Source organism: Seriola dumerili, unplaced genomic scaffold (genome assembly GCF_002260705.1).
Source record: "Seriola dumerili isolate Sdu_G_001 unplaced genomic scaffold, Sdu_1.0 BDQW01000322.1, whole genome shotgun sequence".
Taxonomy (NCBI): Eukaryota; Metazoa; Chordata; class Actinopteri; order Carangiformes; family Carangidae; genus Seriola; species Seriola dumerili.
This window is the reverse complement of record NW_019174577.1, coordinates 394593-415294: the sequence shown is the minus strand read 5'-3', so window position 1 is coordinate 415294 and position 20702 is coordinate 394593. Positions and strand designations below refer to the sequence as shown.

At 38.9% G+C, this 20702-nt stretch overlaps 2 protein-coding genes across 2 annotated transcripts; both read right to left on the bottom strand.

The window, feature by feature from the left end:
- Positions 1-726: 726 nt before the first annotated feature.
- On the bottom strand, positions 727-8925 carry LOC111232074 (serine protease 53-like). Its single transcript, XM_022759428.1, has 10 exons — positions 8737-8925; positions 8507-8654; positions 8299-8434; positions 7826-8092; positions 7583-7739; positions 2116-2208; positions 1887-2034; positions 1589-1724; positions 1108-1365; positions 727-979 (listed from the first exon to the last, which is right to left on the bottom strand). The coding sequence occupies exons 1-10, from the start codon at positions 8795-8797 to the stop codon at positions 812-814; spliced, it is 1572 nt and encodes a 523-aa protein (XP_022615149.1). The 5' UTR covers positions 8798-8925; the 3' UTR covers positions 727-811.
- A 1490-nt stretch (positions 8926-10415) lies between these two features.
- On the bottom strand, positions 10416-11682 carry LOC111232073 (mast cell protease 1A-like). Its single transcript, XM_022759427.1, has 5 exons — positions 11622-11682; positions 11389-11536; positions 11192-11308; positions 10663-10948; positions 10416-10586 (listed from the first exon to the last, which is right to left on the bottom strand). Exons 1-5 carry the CDS (start codon positions 11680-11682, stop codon positions 10416-10418), a joined length of 783 nt encoding a protein of 260 aa, XP_022615148.1.
- Between the last annotated feature and the right edge of the window lie 9020 nt (positions 11683-20702).

Sequence of the window (20702 nt, the reverse complement as noted above, 5' to 3'; positions counted from 1 at the left end):
GGTAAAGACAACAACTCCCATGATCCCACGCTATTTCATGACGTCATCCAACGCCGTCTTTTCTTATAGTTTTGATTGAGAGACCCCTAGCGGCAGAAGCTGCATACTGTGCGTTTAAAATAAGCAAACTTAAAGTGGGTGATGAGTCAAAAACACTGCTTAATTCTGCCGACACTGGTGTATGCTATTTGATGAAAAAAAGAAGCTGAGATACCAGATACTAGTTTTCTAGCTCTCATCATTTTATCACTTTGGTTTACTGAAATATGGATAAGGAAGTGTGGATATAGGGAAACCTGAGCTGGTAACACTGACCATCCTGGCCACCACCCTGAATCTGCCTCTGGTTCACGGGCAAATACGTCATTTGAACCTTGTGGAAATATAGCTAATTGCTAAAATAGTGATGATGATATAAGTGATGATATAAGTGGATAATCCAGTTCTGTAGCTCTCACCTACAGTACAGCCTTCGTCTGTGACAAAATCAAGCTCACTTGGAGCAAAGTCAGAGTCTTGGTTTTATTTGAGTTGACCTGCAGTAAGTAGACTTGTCTCTCAAGTTATTATATTATTATTTATCAAATATATCAAGTTATTGTTATAAAAATACACACCTCACAGGAGGCAAGTCCTAACTGTCCTATCTGTATTACTCAACTTGATTAACTTTCTTCTGATGAGGATATTAAAGAAGGAACTTAAAGTTGGTATTTGAAATTCCTTTTTTATTTTCAATTTCAGTCACACTGACAGAGCAATATGAGACATCACAATTTTGCATGCTGAAGCAAAACTTTGAACAAGATTTTTACTCTGAACGTTTCGAGCGTTTGAGGATGGTCTTGATCCAGGGAAGGTATTTTGATACATCAGTATAGACGTTGGGTAAATGTGGGTAGCTGCAGTTCTTCTCCCAGTTGAAAGACACGATACCAACAGCTGTCCCACCGCACACCAGAGGGCCACCAGAATCACCCTGTGGGAGGGAAATATTTTTACTTGTTTATTCATATTATTATTATGTATTTATTTTATATTATGTTTGCATTTCTATACAAGAAACAAGCTGATATTTTTTATTAAAAAAATAATACAAAAAAATACCTGACAGAATCCTTTCTTTGTTTTATATCCACCTGCACAGATGACATTGTTGGGAAGACCAGGAGGTAATATTTCTCGACAGACTCGTGGGTTAATGACAGACACATCCACCACTCTCAGCTCATCAACAACTCTTCCACCTGTTTTGATGAAGCCCCATCCAGCTACGTAGCATTTTGTATTGTCCCCCAAATGTATTTCAGATCTGGGAAGGGGGGTCGTTTGGAGTTTTTTGTTCAGTTCAGCTTTTCGAGACAACTGGAAATCAGAGAGAGCAAAAACTGGCAAAGTCTATTTTCATTCACCAGACTTCAAGGTAACAAACAATTGTTGTAATATTGATGTTGGTATATTGTGTTTTTGCTATTGTTTTTCGATAAAACCATGATGTAGTGTGTATAGCAAAACATTTTTATTTGGTATTATTAGGATGTGCCACAACAACGAATGATACCACCTAAGAATATATTTATATACTTACTTTAAGGAGCATGATGTCTTTACCAGTCCACACATCCTGATAAGATTCATGTTTGTACATTTTCTCAATATATCTGATTTTTCCTTCATCAACATTCTTGATATTGTGGGTGCCAAGAACAACCCGTGTAAGATTGCTAAATGAGAGATAATTGAGAGGTTATCAGTACATTTTCTAAAATTGTGCCAACAACAATAGAAAACAATAAATTATGAATTCCTTATTTAAAAAATACAAGGTTTATGAAATAAAATCCTTTTACATTGATTTCTCAACACATGAACAAATGCTAACTCACTCTTTTTCACAGTGCGCCGCAGTCATCACAAAGTCTTCACTGACAAGGAATCCTCCACATACATGACCTCCCTTGTTCTGGACTGAGGCCATGTAAAGCATGGAGTTCTCTGGGGCCTTTTCCCCATCTATGATTTCACTCCCACGAGCTGCAAAGATGCATAAAAATCAAAATGAAGTTATGTTCAGTGAAATGGTTGGAGAATAATATTCAGATCCTGTAATCTTACCGCCTTGCCCAAGACATGCCACAACCTGAAAAAGCAGGAATTTGTGCAGACCATGCATGATGCTGGCAAGACAAGTACCTTGTCTCCTTGAGAGGTGTCAAGTCGACCCTTTTATACAGCTGTTTGCTTCATTTGCATGTATGGCTGCTGTTTATCTGATCTTGACTTGTAACCACATCCTTTGTGCAATGCAAGTTTGCAACAGTAATTAGCTTTGTAATATCTTATTAACTTATATTATCCACTTCTTCACCCGTCTGAAGCACATACTGTTAATAAGTATAAGTTGAGTTTAACAAACTTTTTCACATTGATATATTCCTCCTCCTCTTAGTTTTTATGTTATTGGCCATTCAATTTTGTTTTACTTTTTGTATTTGGGACACTTCATTTAGTCTACTCTGGACCTCCTTTCTCTCATTATTCAAAAATGATGGAACTTTAGTTAAATTAATTAAATAAATCAAAAATAAGTTCATCACCAAGATTCTTGAGTGTGAAAAGTTGATGTGTGTAGTGTTGATCTTCATTGCTTTACTTCATTCATGATTTATTTTGTTGATGTTTCAGTCCCTTGATTTTGATCACGCGGGTCTTCTTCTCCTCAATGTGCACAATAAGCAAAATATATAACTTTTCCATATTAAAATGTCTAAAAATGACTAGAGCTATGTTATTTTTTTGAGTTGGGAACTTACATTTTCCCAAATGTTTCAAGTAATTCTCAAACCTAGAAAAATATATGATTTTAATATGGTAACGCTCCGTGTCATTTGGTCTACTGTCAGTATCCTCCATGAGCACGAGTCTGGATTGTAGTTGAATGCCAGCAGTTCAAAATGGACTTTTATCTAGTTTTACACTACTTACACTTTTCACACCTTGAGCATTTCAGCTATATACTTTAACCTGATGAAGGATTTAAGTCACTGGACGTCTGGATCTTAAGTTATCAGAGAAAAAAAGCAGGCACATGTTAAACAGCTCAGCTCCCAGCAGCTGCAGAAGTCCTGTCCTGTTTCCGCCGAAGAGCATTGGTTAATCACTGATTTAAAAAAAAAAAAAAAAAAAAGTTTTATTTTAAGTGAAACAGCTTCATTCGTTTACCGGTTCTAATCCCCTGGTCAGTTTGTTATGGAGAGGATGGCCCTTTGCGGATAATTTTTCCACCGGGAAGAACCTGTTGAACGTCTGGTTGATACTTTATTAAAGAAAGGTAAGCACTCTCAGCTTTTTAGCTACTCCCCGTGGCCGAAGTGAGACTGCTTTATTCGTTTACCGGTTTTAATCCCCTGGTCAGTTGGTTATGGAGAGCAGGAGATCACTGTGGATAATTCGGCTACTGGGAAAAACCTGTTGAACTTCCGGTTCATAATTTATTAAAGAATCAAAGGTAAGCAGTCTCAGTTTCTAGTTACTACTAGACCTCATGTATCAAGCTTCGGCGAACCACTGATTTTCTCCACTGAGTTTTATTTTTAGGGCATTTTCCTTTATTCAGATCACTACAGTGAGAGAGACAGGAAAGTCAGGGACAGAGAGAGGATGACATGCGGGCCACGGGTCGGACTGGAACCCCGGCCGCTGCCAGTAGGACTAAGCCTTTGTGGTATACTCGCTGTCAGGTGAGCAGCTGATCTGCCAGGGCGCCAATTAATTACTGATTTTTTAAAGTGAAACTGCTTTATGGGTGTTTCTGCCGGTTTTGATCCCCTGGTCTGTTTGATATGGAGAGGAGGAACCCCTGTGGATAATTCGGCTGCCGGTAAAAACCTCCTGAACGTCTAGTTCATAAGTTATCAGAGAAACGATCAGAACAAAAGTTAGCATCTATCTCAGCTCCAACTCTTCCCTGACCTCTTTGACCTCCGTACAGCGTCTGCGAAACACTGACTTTAAATGTGAAACTGCTTTAATTCAGGGCTTTTAACCCGGTCTGTTTGATTTCATGAACCACTGACACTTAAGGAATCCAAACCGAGGGAAGCTTACAGTAATGGTGGTAAAGACAACAACTCCCATGATCCCACGCTATTTCATGACGTCATCCAATTCCGTCTTTTCTTATAGTTTTGATTGAGAGACCCCTAACGGCAGAAGCTGCATACTGTGCGTTTAAAATAAGCAAATTTAAAGTGGGTGATGAGTCAATAACACTGCTTAATTCTGCCGACACTGGTGTATGCTATTTGATGAAAAAAAGAAGCTGAGATACCAGATACTAGTTTTCTAGCTCTCATCATTTTATCACTTCGGGTTTTGGTGAATCACTAATTTCTCTGATGCCAAACCAGATGAACCACAGATGCGAGTTTCCTGTTTTCAGTTTCGAGCGACAAAGATCTACCATTCGCATTTATGGGTCGGGTGGGGTACAGCATTTGGAAATCAACTTAATTAAAATACTCACATATGGTTTGTAACAGTGGACTTCTTTAAATTTAGTTACAGTGGCTACAATCACTTTTTTGTTAATAACGATGTATGAAATTACAATGTGAAGACAAGATGACAGTGTTGAACCTGATGAACCTGCAGAGTTTTGTCACCTGAATCTGCAGGCTGGCTTTATGGACCCTTATAGTGAGTCACAGCTCTAACCGTTCTGCAGCAGGCAGCTGTTTTCAGCAAAAAGCTCTGAAAACTCATTGTGCACTACCTGCTCGGCAGGGGCCCTTAATGAAAGTCTAGTTTAAGACTATTATTGGGTAAGTATAAGTATATAATGTTCTTAAATGGCACATTTTTCTATATAAATGTGTTTTGTAATGTTTTATTTGCACATATAAAATATGTGCAGAGAGTGGCAGAAACGTACTGTTGGGGCAAAATGGTCCCACAGTTCATTTTTGCCCTGGGACCCCCCTGCGGGTTAATCCAGCCCTCACTTTGTGCTAGACCATGCAAAAGCATAAACCTGTGGCGTAAACCTGACACTCCAAAGGCTTCATGCATGACCTCTGTTGTTATTAGATTCTCTGGGGCTCCTACCCCATGCACGTCTGAAAAACAAGAAAATATTGTAACTGAGTTAATGTTCCCATGCATGTCAGAACAAGAAGGCAGGACACTGAACCTGTCCTCCTGGTGTCAAATTGTGTGTGTGTGTGTATTGTGGGAAAAAACTAATTGCTAAAATGTTAATGTTGACACGAGTCAGTGGTGAATGCAATGGCTGTGTTGAGTAATGAATCTCTCCTTTCACATCTAGGGCTGCTGCTCATTGAGTAGTAATGTCTATTTTGTCTGGTTGGAAGTCAGTCCAGTTTGTTTCCTACCCACTGTTACAGTACTGGTGTGATGGCAGTGGACAAGTTTGATGCAAAAATACAAGATGTGCCATTTGGATTCTCATAACCTTGGCGTCATCTGATTTTTCAAAATCATATTATATGATTTTTTAAAATCATATTATTTTTGTATTTTACGATATACATATACTCTGTTGATTTATTTTCTGTTGTATGCATCATTGAAGAAGTTTTCATGAAAGAACTACCTGCAGTACTTAAATACTATCTCCTCTCATTCTTATTTATTTTTTTAAATTTTTGACAGTTTTATCTTGTTCAGCCGGGGCCTGTTTGTCTCACTGTTTGTGGCTACAACTCGGTTGCATCAAGTGAGCTTAAGTTGCTTTTATCTAACAAGTGATGAGCACAGATGCAAAACCAAGATTCTTTGGTTTAGAAATACTTGACACAGCAAACTGAAACATGTCTTTGAAATCTGCAGTAAACGAGACAGAAACCACAGAAACCACAGTCTCATCTGAGCATCAGTCGTCTATATTCACAGTAATGAAACTAACACCCATGGTTAGAACAAACAGGCGAGGTCAATCATACAATTCCAGACAGGACCTTGCTTTACATATAATTATTTACAATACTCAGTAAAATGCACTCTTCCTGTCATGTTTTGTTTTTGACAACTTGACTTTGATAAATAAGCTTTCTTGTCTAGTTAGCTCATCGTGGACTGTGTCCTCAGCAGAGAGGTCTAGAGTAGGACTAGTAATTTCTCTGCTTTTTGACCTTTAGAGGATGCCACTCTGACTCTGAGTCCAATCCAAACAATGGGTCTATCATCCCTTAAAAAACTCTTGTCTTTTCTTTTAGGTTTATTTGATAACTTGAATTGTTTTGTTGAATTTTTCTAGACAGCTGTAGAGGTGTAAATCAGGAAGTTAAAGCCTCTCTCTTGAAACTGGCAAATACAGACAATGAAAGTATAGAGATGTTTTCTATCTAGTTATCTCAAGATCAAATGTTAAACATCATTATTTTTAAATAACAGGTCAATTATATTTAGGAAACAAAACATTCTCTCTTGAGATAACCAGATAATTATCTTGTTTTCTTGAGAAAATAAATATTGTCATCTGATATAACAAGATCGTGTTATTTTATCTATTTAAGAAGAATACTATAGCTTTAAGAATACTATATATACTTTATTCTGCTGATCCTGCCATTGTTGGCTTTATATAACATATGAGAGATGCAGATTAGCTGGATTATTTTACTGCAAGACATGAAGTCTAACTTGATCCAAGAAGCAGATATACCATGCCTAATACGCAGAGAGATGAAAATGCTCTCCCATTACTCTCCCATTTCTTTATCATATAGATCCATGAGTTTGTGTATTACTTCATAACTGTGGTATGAAATATTTAGAATATTTTGTATGTATCTATAAACCTGCTAACTAGTTAATAGGTCCATATCCTTGTCCTGCACCTTGTCATTGTTACTGAAAATGTAATGACTGCTTGTAGATCTGGTGGTGCAGCAGGTTGGAGCCTTATGATCAGCATGTAACTGACTGCAGATTTCATTTCTAAAAACGCTTTTACCCCTTCACCATGTCATTTATCATTATGAAAGATGGATGTCTTGTGTTGTCTTGCCCAGTCGAGCTACCCGAGACAGCTGGTGACCATACAGTCTAATGCTGGTGACACACAAAATGACGGAGGCCAATCTCAATCTTTGTGACACTTTTCTGAACTCACTTCTCTATAGATAGTACTCAGCCACATCAAACCCTGAACCTTAGTTGGACAAGTATAACACGTAGAAAACAAAGATGCAGCAGCGTCTCTGGTTTGGATCTACGTGACACAACTATTTGAACTCTGTGACAAACTAGATGAACCACAGGAACCACACTTTCAGCTTTGTGTATTCTCACAGCCACACTTATGAAACAAATGCTTTAGTTAAATTCATCTCATTATTAATAAATATCTGACAGTCAGGCTTTTTTATCCTGTACATCAGCTGTTGGATTTATGCTTTTGATAGTGAGTTGATTTTTTGGGGCCCTGCATAGCCTTTTCAAGAAGAATGAAACAACAGGAAATGAAATACAGCAAGTTTTATTTTGCATTTCAGATAAAGAGCCAACAAAGATAACTCCACAATACAAGACAAGTATGCCATTCTATGTTACACTTAACAATTCTTTTTCTTGAGAATTCCTTTGATCCAGGCAAGGTATTTTGATACATCTGTATAGATATTGGGTACATTTGGGTAGTCACAGTTACTTCTCATGTTGAAAGACACAACACCAGCTGCTGTCCCACCACACACCAGAGGGCCACCAGAGTCACCCTGTGAGAAGGAAGAAGAAACCTAATTTGTTGAATCATTATTTAAGACTAGAAACCATTTAGACTAGAAATGACCAGGACACACACCTGACAGAATCCTTTGGTTGTATTATATCCACCCGCACAGATGACATTGTCCGGAAGATTGACTCGAATTTCTTTCCATTCTCTCTTACAGACCGCTGGGTTAACGATAGGTACCTCCGCCACTTGCAGCACATCAACAACCTTACCACCAGTTTTCGTGAGACCCCATCCAGCTACACGACACTTTCCTTTAACCTTTATTTTATTGTCAGCCCTTGGAAGTTGAATAGGTTGTACTCTGTTGTTCAGTTGAACTTTCCTAGAGAGCTGGAGAATCAAATTCAGTTGGGGACAAATAAAAACTTGCAAAGTGTCTTCCATCAAACGTGAAGTTAAAGAAAAATTAATTCCTTGATGATGTAGCTTGCATGAATAGTGTGGTCAGTGCTTTGCCTGTGATGGTTCAGGAATTGAAGTACAGAGATCTTACTGTAAAAATGCATGATTTTAGACTGTTCAGCTAATTTACTTACTTTGAGGAGCATGATGTCATTTCCACATGTATGATTCACATAACGTGGGTGCTTGCATCTCTTTACAACATCTCTCATTGTGCCATTATCAACCTTCTTGAGATTGTGGGTTCCGAGAACAACACTTGTAGGTTCGCTGAATGAGTGATCATAGGTTTAAGTCACATGAAATGAATCAAAGATTGCTCAAAGAGAAAAGGTAACTCACTTTTTGTCACAGTGCGCAGCTGTAACCACAAAGTCTTCACTGATAAGGAATCCTCCACATACATGACCTTTATTGTGCTGTACCGAGGCCATATACAGCATTAAGTCATCTGGGGCCTTTTTACCATGTATGATTTCACTCCCAAGTGCTTAAAAAAATAAACAGAATAAAGGATGAGTTAATGTCCCACCTGTATGAAAGAGAATAATAATTAGATTTAGTAATCTTACCATTTTGTCTGAGACATGTCAGAAGATGAAGAAGCAGAAATTTCCGCAGATGATGCATCATGCTGGCAGCAAACCCAACCTGTCATTCTGTGGGTGTCAAGTCGACCATTTTATGCAGCTAATTTCTCAGTGAGCGACCCTGTGGTTTTCTGCATCAGTGCAACCTTCAGTGTGTCTTATAGTGATGAGTGCATGTGGTCAGTAAAGAAATTAACTCTCATGCAGTATTGTCATTGTTACAGTAAACATAAAGCTTGTGGTTCTGCTGCCTTAGAAGCTGGAAGCATGTACAGACATTATGTGATCAGCATGTGATGGGTGTACACATGAATCAGTTTTTCCCTATTTTCATTTTGCATCTATGGCACAACATCTAAGTTTCTGTCAACCTTAGTATCTATTTCTTTATTATAGATGTACTTTTTAGATGTCACCTTTGGGCTGTTGCCAAAGGAGGGTCGACCAGTTATTAAATCCATGGGTTCATTTACTTTTTCCACCAGTACTGTGAAAGTTTAATGGGTGTTGTCCATAGATAAATGAAAGATCATAAATGTTTGTGTGTTATTAGCTAAAGCACATGGTCTTAGTCTATAGTTGTGACTTAGATGAAGATCAGTCTAGATTTCCATTACTCAGTCTCACATCAATAGGCTGAATTACTTGCAATCTGCTGCTGTGGGCAGTTTATTGCAGTGCCATAGAATAATGTCAAAAACTACACATGACACAAATTGCTTCCTTGAAAATGACTTGCTTGTAGTGTGATTGCATTATTTTGATGAGACATTTATGAAACAGTTCCACAAACTTTCACAAATATAAAACAATTCATGTAATACTTAGTCAGTGGATAGACATGAGTAACAGTAACTATACAGTAACTGTCCTTTAATAGCAGATATTGAGAATTATATATTTTATATATTAGGCTACTTGTGTCAAAGTCTTTAAGCAAGAGTCAGACTCATCATATAGCTACACAGTTTATTTCATCCAGCCGTCATCATACGTTTAATAATAATAATGAAAGCTGTAGCTCAAAGTGCTTTACAATAAAAAATAATACAAACTTATCTTGCATGAATCTATTATTCCTGTATCTCCATTCCTTTTCATTCATTTTCATTATGCATCAATGATATTTTCATTCTCTTGAATTGAATTATTTTGGACCATGTTAGGTTCTCTTTCTCTAACTTTTCACTACTACTATGTGGCCGCATCAAATTTCGCAGAAACACAGGCACAACGCAATCACAACACAACAAATTATCTCTGGTCTGGATCTACTTGACACAAACCAAACACTTCTTAAAAACTCTGACAGTCATGATGAACCACTATAACCACAGTTTCAAGCTGCAAGATTTGAACACTGACGTTCCCACGGTCAACGTTATGAAACTATAGCTCAGTAATATTTTTTCTTATTATTTAACAGATATATATATCTGCACCTCAAGCAGTAATAGGAGAGCAATAAGAGACAACATGGACATTAAAAAGTACCAACAAACTTATCCTTCACAAGTTTGTGAATATATGTTAGACAAAACTTTTGCATTTGTGTTGACTGATGACAGGTGTCACAGAAGGAAACACATTTTTCATTTGGCTGGCAAAATGACTTGGACAAAGCAATACATCCACAATGCAATTCATAAACAATCAAACTATCATTTTTCGCACTGCTTTTTCTTGAGAGTGTCTTTGATCCAGGGCAGGAATTTTGATATGTCTGTATAGACGTTGGGTACATCTGGGTAGTCACAGTTCATTTGCTTATTAAAGGAAACAACTCCAACAGCCAACTTCCCGTTGCAAACCAGCGGCCCACCAGAATCACCCTGTAAGGAGGAAGAAGCTCAGCTTATTTTTTGATTACTTAAGATATCTATATAATTTTAACCAGTTGATGTTTACTATGAATGGACAGAATCCTTTGTTTGTACCATATCCACCTGCACAGATAACTCCAGCAGGAAGGATATTATGCCACTTCTTCTCACACTGTTTCAAGTTAATGATTGGCACATCCACCACTTGTAGCTCATCAACAACTTTGCCACCAGTTCTTGTGAAACCCCATCCGGCGACACGGCACTTTTTGTTTTCTTTAAGTCTTTTTTGTTGAGTTGGAAGCTGAATCGGCTTGATTGGTACTTTTTTGCTCAGGTGTGCTCTCCTAGACAGCTGGAGATATAAAATACATTTCTTTTTCTTCCAGCAGACTTCAAGCTAACATGAACAATAGTTCCAGGAAGTTTTTTATATCTTAGAATTTTTTGTTTGAATTTTACAGTATATTTTAGGTGTTCCAGTATTTGTTGTCGATCTCTAAGGCCATAAGAGTGCAGGGTATGGAAACGAACCCACAAGCTAGGAAACTTTTTTGACTTATGTGCTGGAGTATGAGCAATTTTCATAGTCATCAGAAAAGTCAGGTCTCAAATGTCTCCCATTTGAGACATTCACGTAAGATGGGTGTTTGCATCTCTTGACGTCGTATCTCATGTCATTCTTAACCTTCTTGAGATTGTGGGTGCCAAGAACAACACTTGTAGGTTTTCTGCACAAATAATAATTGAGTAACAGAATTATTGAAGCTATATTTAATCAATCATTGCTTGAAGAGGAAAGATCACTTACAAGTCATCACAGTGCGCTGCAGTCATTACAAAGTCTTCACTGACAAGGAATCCTCCACATATATGAACTCTGTTGTTTTGCACTGATGCCATATACAGCATTGACTTCTCCTTGCTCTTTCTACCATTTATGATTTCAATCCCAAGAGCTGAAAAGAAAAGAGGAGGAAAATTAAAAGTGACAATGTCGCATGTGTATGCTTTGAGAATGAGATGTCTAATGTCTAATCTTACCATTTTGTCTGAGCCATGTCACAACATGAAAGAACAGACATTTGTGCAGAACATGCATCATGCAGACAGCACCCTCAACCTATTGCCTTTGTGGAGTGAAGCAGCACACTGCTCTTAAACCTAAATGGTGCAAAAAAAACAACAAAAAAACACAGCCACAGTTTGTGGTTTAAGTGCATCTTGCCTGCAGGACCCTCAACCTGTTGCCTTTGTAGAGTGAAGTAACACCTTTTGTGCACTTGTACCCCTCTTCCCCTTTATGACACTTTCTATATCCTTATTTTGTTTCTGTTGCGGCCCTTTTGGGCCCCCTTCTTTTACTGTTTAGGTAATACTTAGTAACATGAAGTGAACTTTTGTGTGTCAATTTTTATGAGTAAAGAATGTCAGTGCATTTTTTTAGGTGTTATAGTGAGACATCACACCTTGATGCTGCTGCACCAGAACCTGTGAAAACTAAATAGGTCACTTAAACCAGTTTCCATTTACCACTTCACTACCCCAGCTGTTCTAGTCAAATACCTTTAATCATGGCTTCACATACAAACACACTCAGACACAAACCCTCAGCAGAAAACGTAATTGGTGTAGGCTTTTAGCCCATTTTGATGCATGATGTTTAATGTGTCACTAATCTCACATACGGTGTGTAAACATTTTGAGTAACCGCCAATATTGTGGAGGTACCACTGTGAGCAAAGCAGAGTTTCAGTGTAGTCTAAGCTCTTACTAAAAATATAGCAAGGAGCTGAGTCATATGATTGATAGCATCATTAAATCAAACCTTAGATAAACATCACTTTCACCATCCAGCCTGTCAGCTACACCTCTAACAGTCTGAAGTAGCATCATTTTTATATTACTAATATCTCGACCACATTTGTGGAGTGTGTTTTGGAGTGCCAAAAAAAAGTGAATTGGACATATTGTAGGATTCATGCAAACAAACCAAATACTTAATTTATGTGCATCTAAGCTCACAGATACACAAACCCAACATGTTGTGCCCTGTGCTTAACTGTACAGTGCTTTTCCATCTTTGTCATTGTGCTGAGTTGCATGCATAGGCACAAACACCTGCTAATCCATTGTCCCTTTGCACTTTGCACACTTACATTTGGATACCATCAAATGTAATATTAAATATACATGCAGCTCAGCTGGAACTGTTAGTTTGGTCAGTTCTTCATGATATCCAGCAGAGGGGGCCAGAGTTTGCAATAAGACCATTAAAGCTGCTCTGCTTTTTGACCATCAGAGGGTGCCACTTCTCCACCAGTACAAATCTAATGTAAAGTTACAAATTGAGCTGTCTAATGACTCATCCTAACAGCATCTGCCTGCCCTCTGTGGCACATTCAAATAAACCCCCCCCAACAGAAAATTTGACCTGAATATTACGATTCATTCATGTTATGATTCCTAGATTACCAGTTAATATTAGGCAAGTTTGATATAGAAATATGCAGCAAAAAACCAGATATGTCCAAAGAAGCTCATCCCATTTAGATGTTTCCATATTAGTACAAGATCCAAAAAGAAGTCAGACGATAGCTTTTCCTTGATTTATATTACTCTCTTTTGCACTTGCTATCTCCACTACCATTACAGTACAAAAGAATAATGGTTGTCACAGACTACTCACTAACATGTGGATGCTTTCTTGCAGCCTGTCTGATTGGTGGTACAATTATTTACACTGGCTTTTTAAAATTGCTTGTAATTACAACAACAGACTTCTCCTGAATATTCCAAGTTTATACAGGAAACTAAACAGTGCAGAGCTTCAGAGGGAGGGGGCGCATCACTGCATACTAGATGGTTACTGTGTGGTTTGGTGTACTAGCTTATTAGTGGTAAGTTTTTATTTAATATTTATGTCAAATTACAATTAGGATGTATCTTTATGTACTCTCCATACTTACCACAGTTTAATCTGACTTGACTCTTGTCTGTGTGGATATCCTCTACTAATTTGATGCACAGCTTCTGTGTTAGAGGAGGAAACATTTAAGGGTTGCTGGATGAAAGATGATACTGTAGGTGAATTTGTTACTGTGGCTGGAATTATGTGCTGAGGAGGCAGAAGCACACAGAGTTATTACACACAACAAAAGATTTTAGAGGCTTTTTCAGATGTGTTTTCGAAATGAAAATAAAAATGAAACTTTTCTGATTTCTCTGCATTTTAGCACGCTGGGTAATTGTTGTGTTGAGATCCGTGGATCACCTGTACATTATGTACACAGGTGTCAAGCCAGGAGGTCCAGTATTTGTTACAGACTTTAGCCTGCAGTTGAACCGCACTGCTTATCTAGACTGCTTTCAGTCTACATTTCACTGCTATGTTCCACAGTCTGTCAACATATGTTTTTAAATCCATGGTTTTCTCCAGGATTTGAATGGAAGATTGTTTATTTACAGACTTAGTTTTAGTGGATGTAACATCCTGAAGTTTTCCAGCCAGTGGCTAGTTTCTCCAACAACATGATGTAAGACATTTGCAAATCATGCATATTGTCTGATACGAAACGCAGGTTTTAATCCAATGAAAAACGCTCTCATCTACTTTATATCAAACCTCCCAACTGGAAAAAAAGCAGATTTTGACATTCTACATGAATTCAAAGGAGGAGCATCCACCTGTTAATCTTTGAATTGAAAAAAAAAAAAAAAACTGCAGTCATGCGTGCAGAGACAAAACACAGAGTCTGTCTGGTTTCGCTGGCATGAAGAATTACTTCACACTCAGCGGGGCTTGAGGGGCAGGGTGGATAGGCTTTGGCACAGCTCAAACTTTGCATGAAGCAGCACTGACTTTGGTCTTTTCCAGTCTCTAACAGCCAAAGACAACCTCATGATGTTGACTGGGACGTTGGCCAACATGTGGCTGGCCTGCCTCAGCTGGCCAAACTATATATAAGGAGATGGTCTGTGCCCCTTTAGGATGCCACCACCTTTTCTGTGATCTTATATTCCTAGTATTTAATTTATGCCTTTCCAGGACATGTGCAAGCTCGCCTGCTCTCCCTCCTGTGATGTCTTAGTGACACACAGAGGCAACATTATCTGGATCACCTGAAGCTACATAACATTATGGGATGTATTGAATGCCCACATATGTCTCTCCGAAGGATGCTGTAACACAACATCCAAAATGAAACACGGTGAATATAGATGAATTACTCCACTTCAGACACACAGCAGCAGCTGTAACAATACACTCAGTGGCCATTTTATTATACAATATATAATACAGTCCGATGCAGCAGCTCTTCCACATGTTCTTTCTTTACAAAGCTTTCAGTGGCCAGTTTTTTGTTAAAAGTTGTGTTGATTCAACTATATGTTTATAATTGAAGTTGTGATTAGTGTTGGAGTTATACTGGACTTCATTGTGTTGAGTGTAGCATTGTATACCCTCATACCGGCCTCTACTTGAAGTGCACACATGTCTCAGCTGCTTTTAAAAGGTTTTTACCACCTGTAATCAGTTTAACAATTCGGTCTGATGTCACCACACATCCACACACTATCGTTATAACATCAGCGCATCTTGCCATTGTAATACTTTTGCTTGTTTATCCACCCATAGTGGAATACACTCAACTACTTTCCTTACTTTTCCTCTCATCCATTGGGATTCACACAGTCATCTTTCCGTCCATCTCTTCACCTCGTCCCCCGGTGTCTGGCACGGCTGCAGGCATCCTGAGAATGCCTGACATGGGGTTTGGCCGGTTGGCACCACATACCTGCGGCGTGGCATGGCAGGGCTTTAGGGGAAATGTGGCGCATGTGCCACTCAGCAGCCCTGTCTAATGTCCAATAAGTGGCTTCAGACATGAACACTAATCCACTCAGTGATGAGAAGGCCTCAGTCTGATGGCTCTGCTGCAGGCTGCCAAGACTCTCCAAGCACGGTCTCAGGTTCAGACAGAGCACAATAGAGACAAACTCTCGGCTTCGAAGGGAATTGTAGTAACTTTAATGAAATTGTATTTCCTTTGCAGGTATTTGACTGTGATGAATCAATTTGTTCATGTGTTTCCTCTGTTTTATGAAATGTTTATTTTCAAAAGGAGACTCAGGACAGTGAACTTGGTCTTTCCTCTTTCTTTGTGTAATTGTGCGTCAGTTCATACACATACCCATATGGAATAGAAGATAATAAGAGGTCTCTGCAGCAAATCCTCTGGAAAAAGAAGACTAACTATTATTTTTGCATCACTTAGCAGTGAAATGAGAATTAAGACAAAACACTGAATAGGTTCTGTATTCTCATTAATTTGGTCATAAACATGGTGCATACCCGATAACCATACTCACACACATGCACACATGCTCACAAACTCACATGCACACTCATCCGTCGTCCACCCTTTAGTCCATCTATTCAGCATTATAACTTGGGCTGTTTTTGTAACAAAACAAGGCCTAATCCTAAATTCAGGGAACTGTGAATGTGCCTCAACAAATGTCAGACAAATGAGAGGGATTAGTGAGGGCCTGTGAAAGAGTGAAAGGTTTGCCATTGATCTACGGTGGTCCTGTTCTCTTTCAGGGCCACTCGGTTTGAAAACCCCACTGAGTAAGAGCATACAGGGCCACTCCAGAGCCCCCTAGGCCACCGAGAGACACACAACAGCCACAATTAGTCTCAGGAGCTGTAATGGCAATTCAATAAGCGCTTTAAAATTGTGCCTTAGTCCGACTGCCACCCCCCAACCCCTCCCATCCCTCCCATTTTCGTCTACATACATAAGATTGGTATTATGAGTGGCGAGGGGCTCTTTTTTCTTTCCCACCCACCACAGTTCTTTTCAGTCACTGTGAGAGAAAATGACCACACAGGGTTTCAAAGGTTCCAGAGGCTGCGGTTTGTTGTCGCTGAAGCAGCATGACTTGTGCCCCTGTAGATTTTGGCTAAGGCCCTCAAAATGGGCTTCTATTATTACTTTTTTCTGTCACTCAGCTGCAAATTAATTTTGGAGCATTGAAAGTAACCTTCTCTCTAAACACTATTTTTTATTGGGTCATACAGAATACCTCCATGTTTTCATGGATGCGCAGTGCTTTTAGTGTGCAGACATCAAATTTCCATCAAACTTTAGACTGTAAAACTACTGATGACTCCTTCGCGGAAACATAAAGACATGTCCTGCTGTGAAGCCTGCCAGGTGCTATCTGACAGACACTTTAGCAACATCATCATTGCGTGACTCACTCTCTCAGTACTCTGCTTACACGGATCAGATCAAACACAGGCCAAACACCTGTGCTCCTGACATCAACACGTCATAGCAGAGGAGGAGCTGAGGATGTCTTCTGGACGGCTGTCATTTCCATTCTCCTGGGCTCTCTTTGGGACATTCCTCGTTGATTTTTCACAGTGTTTAGGTTTTTCCTTTTGCTTCATGATCAAAGGCCAGAGCTTTTGATCAGGACTTCCAAAGGATCCCTCTTGTTTTGCTGGCGAGCGCACTGACAGGACAGTGGTGGAGCAATGATAATTACAGCTCCCATTTGGTGTCCCTGGAACTGGCACCAACAGCCAGTCGCACCCTCAGGCCAAGAAGAAAGGAGAGATTCTTGGACGGTTAAAAGAGGAGAGAGGAGTGGTAGAGGAGAAGAGATGGAGGACATGCTGACAAAGAGGCGAGTCAATCGAGAGAACAGGCAGAAAATGGGATTACTTTGTGGCGTGCATGTTTTAGTGTGTCTGTGCTAGCTGAGGTTGGATAATGATCATACTGTATGTCCAGAGACACCTGCAAAACTGAAATACACTGTGCTTCACACTGCAATACAGTACTTTCTTCCAACAAGAGAGCAAAACAGTTGAAATATGTACCATATATATTCTGTTTGTTGTATAAAAAATACTAATAAAACTTAAAGGGAAAGTTTGGAGATGTAAGTAAGAAGCTAGAGCCGTTAGATGGTTACTTTAGCTTAGCACAAAGACTGAACACGGGGAAGCAGGTAGCCTGGTTCTGTCCAAAGGTCACATATACATCTACCAGCACCTCTAAAGCTCACTCATTAACATGTTCGAATCTTGCGTTTAAGCAGTACAAAAACTGAAGTGTAGAATTTACAATTCACTGTTTTACGGGGATTGCACTTGAGTATTTATTTGTACCTTGTGACAGAGCCAGGCTAAATGTTTCCCCTGCTTCCAGGCTTTGTGCTAAAGTAAGTCAGCTGGCTGCTGGTGGTAGCTTCATATTTACTGTACAGAAGTGAGAGTGGCCTTGATCTAACTCTGGGCAATATAACAAATAAGTGTATTTTCCAGAAATGTCACGTTTTTCCTTTAAACGACTTGACAGTGTTTTACCGTTTAAATACAACAGAATATAACAAAAGTAGAACAATTACAAGTGGTCTTTACTTTTCGGACTATAACAGCCCCTCAAGGCTGCACAGTTGAGGACAAAGACATTTGCATGGCAACAGTATCGCCAGACCCCCCATACTGATATTTCTGTGCTGCACCCAGACCTTTGGAGCTGAACTACAGTGTGACTTCACGCCATTCTGACCAGACATGTACCCCGTCACAGTAATCTCACATTATGACAGACTGAAAGGTTGGCCTTTATTCACCCCAAACAGCCACTATTCATCCCAGACTCTCCTTTCTGTTCACTGAAAAGACAGAGTGGCCTCCTGTGCCACTGGAGGGCTCGTCTGTGTGTAAATGACCTTGATGCTCGGTTGCATAGTTCATAACCGCAGACCTTTCATCAGACATGGGGAGGTCCTCCACATCAATGCCTCTCCCGCTGTGAGTTTTGCCATGATTATGATGAGGAGGGGGATTATGTCGGAGAGCTCTGATGGAGATGTTACCAACACTTAACAATCAGTGCCACGCACAAGACAAGATTAAAATGACGTCTTTGCACTTCAAAATTTGGGAAAGATGATTAAAAAAAAAGCTCGGTAGCATAAGTGAGTGAGCCATGACTCATGATTTATCCACATTTTTTATTGAAGTTTACCAAACTCAGCATGGACCAAGGCACTCAAATGATTTTACTTTGCCAAAATGAATCTAAAGACTGTTTTTGTTCAGAGAATCTGGCCTTATATACAACCTACTATTACTGGCCTATAACCGGAAAACAGTTTATGATAAATGGATCACAAATGTACCAATATCCAGTAGTAATACCATACAAAATGAGTTGAATATGGACTTGAATACAATTACTTTTTCCCTTATTTTTTTAACAGTAGGACTACAATCCAACACAAAAGTCAACAATAACATTAAACACCAACCTCAAACAGTTAAAGAGTACAAAATGTTTTAAATATATTAAATGTTCTATTAGCAACAGCTTTGTTGTTGAGAAAATGTTAGCAAGAATTGACAGAGAGGCATGTACGTAATAACCATTTACTACTGTGTACAAAATTAATGAAGCTGCTGCTATGTGATGTCTGGTATATCTACAGCCATTATAATGCATTAAATGACTCAAAACTTATATTAATTATTTCACGACTGAGCTAAGGCTCAAGAATCAGAGATACAGATTTCTAACCTATTAGCTGTGGGTTGTTGGATGGGAGAGTCAGTCTGAGAGAAGCACACACAAATATACAAAAGTCATCTCAGGAAATCCAGCATGTTATCCCAGTAGTTAGCTTAGTTTCTGTTGTGTTCTTGTCATACATGTATATAAAGACATATACAAACAGAACAGTAAATTTATCAATGTATCAATCAGTACGTTTACATGCAAACTAGTATTATTCTGAATGGGACAACTTTTGGAATTAGATACAGGTCATGTAAACAGGATATTCTGTTTGGATATTCCAAATTTGGCCTTGTACTGAATTTCGCACTTGTGAGATAATCCGATTTTATTCGGGTTTGAGCACTGTTTGGACATGTATACAGTACATTTTGAATATGCGTTGGGGTTTTTATAGCAGTTCGCGACACACTGCCTCTTGTCTGTTTGTAGTCAGCTGTGTGCATTGTACACAAACCAACTAGACAACAAATTGCCAGGCCGGGGTAGAGATGCATGCCCAAAATAAAAGCCCACATTTCTGGATGGATGAAGAAACGCACTTAATTTTAAACATTTTGTAGGACCTGGGTATCAACAGGTTTTTGGATATGCGGGAATAATGCAATGAAATATGCACAGCTGTATGGAAACAGGAATATTAGTGGAATATTTATCTTCATTAGCCATGTAAACAGCTTAGTAGGAAAATTGTCTTTTTTGGAATAAGGACAAAGACAGGAATATTTTATGCATGTAAATGTACTGAATGAATCAGAGGAGATTTTCATCTCGTTTTATCCAGTAGCGTCAGTATATCCCAAACAATAGAGACCATGTTTGATTTATAGCAGGGCCATAGCCAGGATTTTAGAAATACTGAGGTCATGAGTCCAAGCAAATTTTGCCATACAAAAATATCAAATGTGAAATTCACATTTCACATGTAAAATGTCCAAAAATCACATTATGCCTACATGTGAATTCAGTGAAATGCTTTTGTACATGTGATAAACCACGTGCTAGTATGTGAATTGCACATGTAATGTTAAATGTTTCACATACCTAAAGATCAATCAATATGGGAATTTTTTAAACGGTGCTTTACATGTGCTCCGGATGACAAATGTGTTTAACATGGTATGATAAATTCACATGTGCTTTTTTGTGAGGCCAGATATACAATATTAAGTCTAAAAATACTGGAATCAGCTCATGAACTACCCACTATAGGCACAAACACCCCCTCATTGCTTTAGCCCCCCAAAATACCAAGGATATGACCTCAGTGTCCTCACTGGTAGCTATGGCCCTGATTTGTGGCTTTGTTAAAGTTGCCTCTTTGTTTTAATGATACTTGTCATTTCAGATTGATACCATACCAGCTGCTTCCCATTTTATTCAGCTGAACATCTGAAATATGGTAAAAAAAAAAACCAGTGAGCCACATTTTGTTTCCCAGCCTTGCTGTCCCTTTTCAGTCCTCTTAAAGTCACCCAAACACCACTTTACATGCACTTCAGACACACAGATGTATACTGTAGCC

Excerpts from the sequence above, each read along its gene's own strand:
- LOC111232074 (XM_022759428.1), bottom strand. The coding sequence starts at position 8,797 with ATGATGCATCATCTGCGGAAATTTCTGCTTCTTCATCTTCTGACATGT. Across the intron at positions 7,740-7,825 it reads CAACCAAAGGATTCTGTCAG|GGTGACTCTGGTGGCCCTCT; the intron begins GTGTGTGTCCTG and ends TCCTTCTCACAG. Across the intron at positions 1,725-1,886 it reads GCGGCGCACTGTGAAAAAGA|CAATCTTACACGGGTTGTTC; the intron begins GTGAGTTAGCAT and ends TCTCTCATTTAG.
- LOC111232073 (XM_022759427.1), bottom strand. The coding sequence starts at position 11,682 with ATGATGCATGTTCTGCACAAATGTCTGTTCTTTCATGTTGTGACATGG. Across the intron at positions 11,537-11,621 it reads GACATGGCTCAGACAAAATG|CTCTTGGGATTGAAATCATA; the intron begins GTAAGATTAGAC and ends TTTTCTTTTCAG. Across the intron at positions 10,949-11,191 it reads AATGTCTCAAATGGGAGACA|TATTTTATATCTCCAGCTGT; the intron begins TTTGAGACCTGA and ends GAAAAAGAAATG.